At 39.7% G+C, this 7,948-nt stretch overlaps 1 protein-coding gene across 1 annotated transcript; it reads left to right on the plus strand.

The window, feature by feature from the left end:
- Positions 1 to 698: 698 nt before the first annotated feature.
- LOC114062739 (phosphoribosyltransferase domain-containing protein 1-like) lies at positions 699 to 7,496 on the plus strand. The gene is made up of 5 exons (XM_027894509.1): positions 699 to 1,549; positions 2,988 to 3,070; positions 3,483 to 3,529; positions 5,494 to 5,570; positions 6,200 to 7,496. Exons 1-5 carry the CDS (start codon positions 1,436 to 1,438, stop codon positions 6,245 to 6,247), a joined length of 369 nt encoding a protein of 122 aa, XP_027750310.1. The 5' UTR covers positions 699 to 1,435; the 3' UTR covers positions 6,248 to 7,496.
- Positions 7,497 to 7,948: the final 452 nt, after the last annotated feature.

Here is a 7,948-nt window from a genome sequence, read left to right on the forward strand (position 1 = left end):
AGAGCTGAACACAATACTCCAGGTGTGGCCTCATCAACGCAGAGTACAGGGGAAGGATCACTGCCCTGCTCCTGCTGGCCACACTGTTCTTGATCCAGGCCAGGATGCCATTGGCCTTCTTGGCCATCTGGGCACACTCTGGCTCATATTCAGCCTCCTGTCCATCAGCACCCCCAGGTCCCTTTCTGCCTGGCTGCTCTCCAGCCACTCTGTGCCCAGCCTGTAGCGCTGCAGGGGGTTGTTGTGGCCAAAGTGCAGGACCCAGCACTTGGCCTTGTTGAACTTCATCCCATTGGAGTCAGCCCATCTCTCCAGTCTATCCAGATCCCTCTGCAGAGCCCTCCTGCCTTCCAGCAGGTCGACACTCCCTCCCAACTTGGTGTCATCTGCAAATTTGCTGATGATGGACTCAATCCCCTCATCTAAATCATTGATAAAGATGTTAAACAGGACTAGTCCCAGCACTGATCCCTGGGGAACACCACTGGCCACCAGTTGGATGCAGCCCCGTTCACCAGCACTCTCTGGGCCCGGCCCTCGAGCCAGTTCCTGACCCAGCACAGAGTGCCCCTGTCCAAGCCATGGGCTGCCAGCTTTTCCAGGAGTATATTATGGGAGACAGTGTCAAAGGCTTTGCTGAAGTCCAGATAGAACACATCCACAGCCTTTCCCTCATCCACCAGGTATAAAGATATTTGTGAAATAACTTTCCTCTTGACACTGCAGGTTTCACTTCAGACAGTAGAGCTTAATGCAAGATTGTAAGAACTTTTGAACATGCTTATGATAATGCTTACTAATAAATACATTTTTATTTCTTCTGATAAGGACATTGTATCTTATTACTGCTTTTAAGAGAAGAACAGAAATCTCCTTAGATATTGTGATTCCTGGAACAGTGATGAACCATTTCATCAAAAAGATCAGCCCATGTGATGATGCTGTCATAAAGCCTGACATCACTGCTCTTGGCTAGATCGCTCCCCTTCTCTTCAAATAATACTGATTTCAGCAGCAGTATTTGAAGAGGAAAGAGGGTGCCTCCCAGTAGGAGATTGGGTGGTGCAACCTGGCCTGTAATCCTTTACTGTGAGGTTGCTGGGGTGCAGGTGAAGGGAGGAAGAGCATCTACTTCAGATAAAGAATATTATTGCAGTAGTCATATTAACATTGGAAATAACATTTTAGTGAACTGTAGGGTACACTGTAGTACATGGCTAGAGACACTGGAATGAAGTGAAGCTCATTCCATTTGGATTTCTTCCATCTAATTTTATTTTCCAAAGCCTACATCCGTTCTTGGACAAAGAGGATAATCTAGACAGAGCTGAATTAAGTTGTAGCCTCTGACTGCAGGGCTTGCTCTTATGGCTGGCTCTTTTTCAGGGCACAGAAATGAAACAGGAAACTCCTTGTGTCCTGCTGTGTTGTACATATGCACATGGACCTGTCCTCATTTCACTTTTTTAAATATTTGTTTCTTTTAGTATGTGAATATTGTGTAACTCTATTACTTTTTGTTTTCTTCCAGAATGTTCTAATTGTGGAGGTAAGCTGGGTGCTTATGTCATATTGTACTTAGATAGAGTCACATAGTCAAGTCGTGACAGGGTGTTCAGTTTCTGAAGCCTGTCTGTGTTTACACTTCTTTAGCTGGGAGGTGGTGAAGAGGGAGAGGGCTTGATTTGCTTAATAGCCTCTCAGTCTTTTTGCAATTGCATGACGGATCAAACTGCATTGCTGTCACTCTAATTAGAGCTCAGCCTTGTGATACCCAGGAGTCTTTGTTTCTGCATTATTTGATTTGTTATTTCTGTGGTTTCATCTGCTCATGTTCTGCAAGTTGTTCTGTTCCTTGGAGGACAGTGAATCAACTGCAGTGATGCCCTGCACTTCTCAGGTGCGTGACTTTGAAATAGTAACCCTGCACATGCTTTACAGCTTCAGGGTTGTTCACAGTCTGGTTGGGAGTGTCAGTCATTCCCTCAAGTCCCATCCCCGGCTCCTGCATCCAACTCTCCATCCAGCAGTGTTCCCTGGGGGATGGCCCATCACAGAGCTGTTGCGGGTCAACAACAGTGTTCAGTTGTAGAGGAAAGAATGTATCACCTCACTGGTGCTTCAAATTCTCATATAATTAATATAGGTGATTCTCTATGAAAATGTTGAATAAGCAACTGGTACAGTTAGAGAGAACATCAGGATCTGCCTGGCATTTCAGACCCAGTCTGTGGGATGTAAGCTGGACAGTGTAATGGAGGAACTGTATGACGTTGGAATGCCTTCTCTTAGCAAAGGGAAAAAAGTCATCAGCCACAGAGATGGCTGGTTACCCGAACAGCTGCTAGGAGCTCTATATTTATTAATTCTAACTACTGTAACAGAAATTAAAAATGTTCGAAGAAAATTTTGTTAATGCTATTAGACAGCTGGGGAGCAGAAGCGAGGTGTTGATAATGAAAAATCCACACCCACAGAGTTCAGGAACAGCTGCTCTCCATGTCATGGCCAATTTTGTAGCCAGGTACCTACTGATCTCACTGAGGTGATGTTGGGTATGGCAGCTCTGGAGAAAACACATTTGTACTGGACTAAGAAAACAACAAATAGGGTAGAGTTAGTCCTGACATGGAGAGATGTTGACATACTGTGATCTTGACCATAATATGAAAAGTGTAGTCCCTGCATCCTTGCAGACCCCAGTAAAGTCATCTCCAGTCCCATGTTACATCCCAAATACTTGCAACATAGCTGTTTTCAAGAGGAAATGGACAGTCCTTGAACTGATTATTTTATGAATAGAAAGTTCTTGCTTCAAAGAGTGTAAGCTCAGTTATAACCTTTTTTTTTATGTGGCTTACAATGCACTGGGAAAAATAAATCATCTCCACAAAAATAAAAAGGTGGAACTGCTCAGTTATTGTCCAGATTTCCTCTTCTTAGCTTTTCTTTGTGTTTTACTTACTCTGTTTTTCATGTTTCATAAGGATATTGTTGGAACTGGAAGGACCATGAAGGTTCTGCTTAAGACTATAGAAAAATACAAGCCAAAAATGATTAAAGTGGCAAGGTGAGTAAAACAATCACAAAATAGTAATTAATCAGCCTAGTCCAACCTATTTTCAGTAGAGGTTTTCATTCTGAGATCCTGCTTTAATTCGATGCTGCACTCTTGCGTGGGGAGCTGTGCAGAGGAGCTGCCTGAGTCACTAAGGGGAGGGTGGGGGAAAGGAGAGGAAATGCTTTTGTATTGTTCTGCAGTGACAATGACCCTCCAGCCATTTCAAGGCTGGCACTGATGGACTTGGAAGGGGAACACACCCACCTCTTCCCTGCCATCAGGACGTTGTCAGGAAGAGAAGCAGAACGAGAGCAGGGATTCTCATGGCTCAAAAGTTTTTTGATAAGGGGAAGAGTTTTTATACATATTATTCACTTACATATCTAGATTTAAAAGGGGTTTATTTTATTTTTAATTACAGTTTGTTGGTGAAAAGAACATCTCGGCCTGACGGATACAGACCAGATTGTAAGTGTTGTTGTGAAAGTCTGTACATGACAGTAGAAGTAGTAACCACTACTCTTATCACTTACCTTTCATATCATTCTGTGGACTGCTAGAAGCATTGAAAAGTATCAGTTGCCAATGGGACTATAGGATTCAGTGGAAGGATTTGTGTAATTATGGTTTGGAAAGCCTAGCCTCCTTATGTTTTCTGCAGAGTACTAACTTTATAGGGAAACTATGGAAGGGTTTTATTTTATCCGTGAAAAGTGAGTGTTATATCGTCTGTCTCTGACAAACTATATAGAAGAGAATGTGCTTTTCTTCTTTTTCCTTCCTCTTGCATCTCTTTGGAGGAGCTGCAGGATTCCATCTGAACATGAAAGATGTTTTATAATATAGGTATTTGCAAGTTTTAAATTTTTTTAATCATCATAACACTTTTAATTAATTTTTTGAAGAGTATTTTTTAAAGGGTAAATACTGTTATTATAATTAAATCCCGCCCCCCTAAAAAGCAAAAGAGAAATTGGGCTTTTTAAACTTCCTCCTGCTGCTCTGTTTGTGTTACACCAGCACTTCTTCCCTCTGAATTATTGGTCCTTGTACTATATACTATACTTATACTATACTATATTGGTCCTTATACTCTTATATATAGACTTATTTAGAATAAATGATGTAATAACAGGTATGTGGCTAAATAGGAAAAGAATAGAGCCATCTAGAAGAGATCAACCAGTATTTGCTACTGAAGAAGGCTCTGGTCAGCTGAGTTGGGGAGGAGGGTAGAAGGAAAGTAGGCAGGTGAGTACCAGGAGGCAGCATGAAAGGTCTGGATTTGAGATGTGGGAGAGAGGGAAACTTTATGAAGCAAAAGTTACTTAAATGTTGAGCATAGCCCTGAAGTTCTGGCCCAGTAATACGAACTATGACCCAAAAATTTTGTTGTACAACTTTTTATACAGTGGAGCGGTATTTTTAACATTTAGAATTTAATCCAGTAAATTAAGGTATATATTTAACTGGACTCATTGATGATAAATGTATAAAAAAGGCAGTAAAATTACTTCATGAATTGTAGCATGTAGTAACTTGTAAAATGAAACAGGTTTTATACTTGTTTATTCAAACTGTGATGAATTTTGTTAAGCATCAGAGATCTCTTCTGTAAATCACTGATAGTACTGTCTCATTTCCTCACTTACCCAAATTTACAGTTCCCAAGTGTCTATTACCCCCTTTTTTTACCAACTGAATAAATTCCTTACTTGAATAGCTGTAAAATTTTTATATGGACCTATTTTTGTGTGTCTGGGTTTTTCTCTAGTTACTTAGTGAACAATTTGGAAAAAGTCTAACTTGTTTTATGTAGTGCTGATACTGCGTAGACCTTCACACTCAAGCAGATGCATGACTGTGCTTAGCTTCAGGTGTGTGAGATGTATAATTCACTTACACTGCATGCATTTATTTTGTTAATCGTGTGCATGAATCTTCATAAGGGTTGGGGCTTTAATTTAAGAAACATTTGATGTGTTTTGGTAGCATAATATGTAAAATTGTTTTTGCTGTTCTCAGCAGAACAATATCTAGATCTCTGAAAGTTACTTCTGGTTTAAAATTGTACATTTTTGCATCATTGCCGTGATACTGGACAGTTGTCATCACACATATGCCAATAGAGCTTCCAAACACAAGCAGAATTTTCCAGCTCTGATTTTGGCTTCCTTCCACAATGTGCCAGTGATAATTGTACACAACTCTCCACTCTCCTCCTACTGTTCACCTCCCTGTCACAAATACTCTACGACTGGGAACTATTTATGGGTCTGCTGCTGACCTTGATGTCTCAGAGTCAAAAGTAGCATAACCTCAACTGACTACATATATGTAGAGTTTGGTTGTTGAGAACCAACACATGAACTAAGGGCTTATAGTTGCCACTGATCTTGTATTGATGGTGTTTGTTATTTGTCTCAATACAGATTACGGATTTGAAATTCCAGATTTATTTGTGGTAGGTTATGCCTTAGACTACAACGAGCACTTCAGAGATCTAAATGTAAGTTTCTTATAAAAAAAGTTATTTAAAAGTCGCTGGTTTACTTTTACCATATTTATTCCCATAAATACCCCATAATTTACCTCCTCCTTTCAACCCTGAGGAGGTTATATCTTTGACATGGTTGGGATTTGGGATCCTTAGAGTGAGTGCAAAACTCCCTGCAAAGCCTCAAATGATAGAAAGGAGTCCCTGCTCAGCACTGTGAAAGTTCCTTCCCATCTCTTTCCCTTAAGAGCAGAAGTCACACCTCTGCTATAATTCCACCTTAGGTGAGCCTAGGACTCAGGTCCACCATTCCCAGTAAATGCAGAGACAGCCACAGGTCAGACAGGTTGTCTGAATGCTGTGTTTCCTGCCCCTTTTCTCAGAGAGGTAAGGATGGAAAAAAGGTACAAACCTTGCCTTTGCTTCTTGTGGTACTCCCAGCGGTGGACCTCAAAGCTGGGAATTCCAAGAGGAAAAACTTGCTGTAGCTAGAAAGTGAAATCAGAATTCACTTCTGGATCTCTGGAAAGAGTAATTGTAAGATCACTAGATTGGCCAAGCCAAAGTATTTCTGAAAAATGAAATAATAATCCGTAATGTAATCAACTATGCTTTTGCAATCAGTGTTCTATTTTTTTCAGCATATATGTGTTATCAATGATCATGGCAAAGCAAAATACAGAGTCTGAAGCAGTAACATCAACACCTGAATATATGAAGCAGAATTTGAAGCAGAAATTTGACTACACTCCCTCAAGCATTTCCCAGAAGAGTGATTCAACCAACTCGTGTGTCTTTCAACTCAGTATAATAAGGGGGTTACTCTAGAGATTAATATTAATACTGATTAATATTTAGAGAAACGAGAGCTCTTATCTAAAATGTGAAGTATAGGGCTTTTAAAGTTACTACCTTTTTTTAAGTATTAAAGTAATCACATAAGATACCTTTTGACTAATAACTTGTCTGCCTCAGGTCTCATTGCGAATGTATTGTTTTGTTCAGTCCATCGTTCCACCCACTGCAATTCATGCACTTCACAGTATTGCATGAGATCATTCAAAAGTGCCATTCTGTACATGAAGATTATTGTAGAGGATTTTATTGACTTCACCATCCCTTTAGTCTTGGTCAGATATGCTGCTGCTAAATTGAACGCATTATTTTGATTTAATTCCACAATTCAGAAGTTTCAGCTGAAGCTGTGTGTTGTGTTGCAGTTCATTGCTGCCTCTTCCAAACAAAGCTGTAGCACTCGGAATGCACTGAATTAGAGTGTGGGTCAAAATGAACCCTTGCAATACACTGTTGATCTGAAGCTGGGAGATATCTGGTTCTAGTATATCATGTAGACATTGATCTAACCTGTTAAATGTGCTGAATTTTAATCAAAACAAAACAATGCCAGGTGAGTTTGAATTTCTGCATGGTATCCCTTACTCCTATAGGACACAAACAAGTATAAAAATTAACAGTATCCTGTGCTTATATTCTTCATTAAACTTCATTAAGCACAAAAATTTACTGCTACTCAGACAGTTATTCAGTTATGATTTGATTTTTGTAGCATGTCCAAGTTGAGACTTTTTGTAACCATTTGTTGTCTTCAAGAATAGAGATCTGACAACTCTGGAGAAGACTTGTGTAGAAAAAAAATTAAATAAATGTATAGGAAAACAGAAAAACAGGTAATGCATGAGTGCTGTAGACTATAGAGGTTCCTTCCTTTCTTTATACATCAGGTTTGAAGAAGATTGTGAATTTACACGCTGCATTAACTGCAAGACGTTTAATTCTGTATTGAATGTAACTGTTCTTAACTTCCCGAGAGAAACCAGTGCAACGTAAGGGGCTGTGTATCAGTAGCTTTGCTCTGAAATGTGAGAGGCAGATTGTTATTAGCTGCTATGAACTAATAAAGAAACATTAAGAACACTTGTTACATTGCACAGTTGGTTTTTTTCCTGCTTCAGCATATTTCACACAGCCCCTAAAACTTTTTAAAAAGTGCATTTAACTGGTAAACATACCTTATGTATGTATCCTGTGACTCATGAGCTGTTGTTATTTGGATAAAATCCATGATGTTAAGGGAACAAAAAAGATCAAAGATTTATTGTGATTGCTAGAGAAATGCTTTAGCCCTCTCTTCTCCTTTTACCTATATTTTAGAAGAGTTCTGTTGAAAGGCTTTCCTTCAGAGTAACTTTTTTCTGTTTTAGAGAAGAATGCATACTCATACAGCCCCTGGAAGAAGCAGCTGAAGAGTGTCATCCCTTTTCTTTCATGAGAGTTTTAAAGTTTTTCTTAATGTTTCTGACTGGATTTTGTGGTAATGTCCCATTGTGTAGACTGACATGCTTAGGCTTAATCCAGGACATCCATTAGGT

Source organism: Empidonax traillii, unplaced genomic scaffold, assembly GCF_003031625.1.
Source record: "Empidonax traillii isolate 1590-97213 ecotype Southwest subspecies unplaced genomic scaffold, ASM303162v1 scaffold430:size563586, whole genome shotgun sequence".
NCBI lineage: Eukaryota > Metazoa > Chordata > Aves > Passeriformes > Tyrannidae > Empidonax > Empidonax traillii.

Coding starts and splice junctions, on each gene's coding strand:
- LOC114062739 (XM_027894509.1), top strand. CDS start 1,436: ATGCACATGGACCTGTCCTCATTTCACTTTTTTAAATATTTGTTTCTT. Junction 3,071..3,482: donor AAAATGATTAAAGTGGCAAG/GTGAGTAAAACA, acceptor TTTTAATTACAG/TTTGTTGGTGAAAAGAACAT. Junction 3,530..5,493: donor TGACGGATACAGACCAGATT/GTAAGTGTTGTT, acceptor GTCTCAATACAG/ATTACGGATTTGAAATTCCA.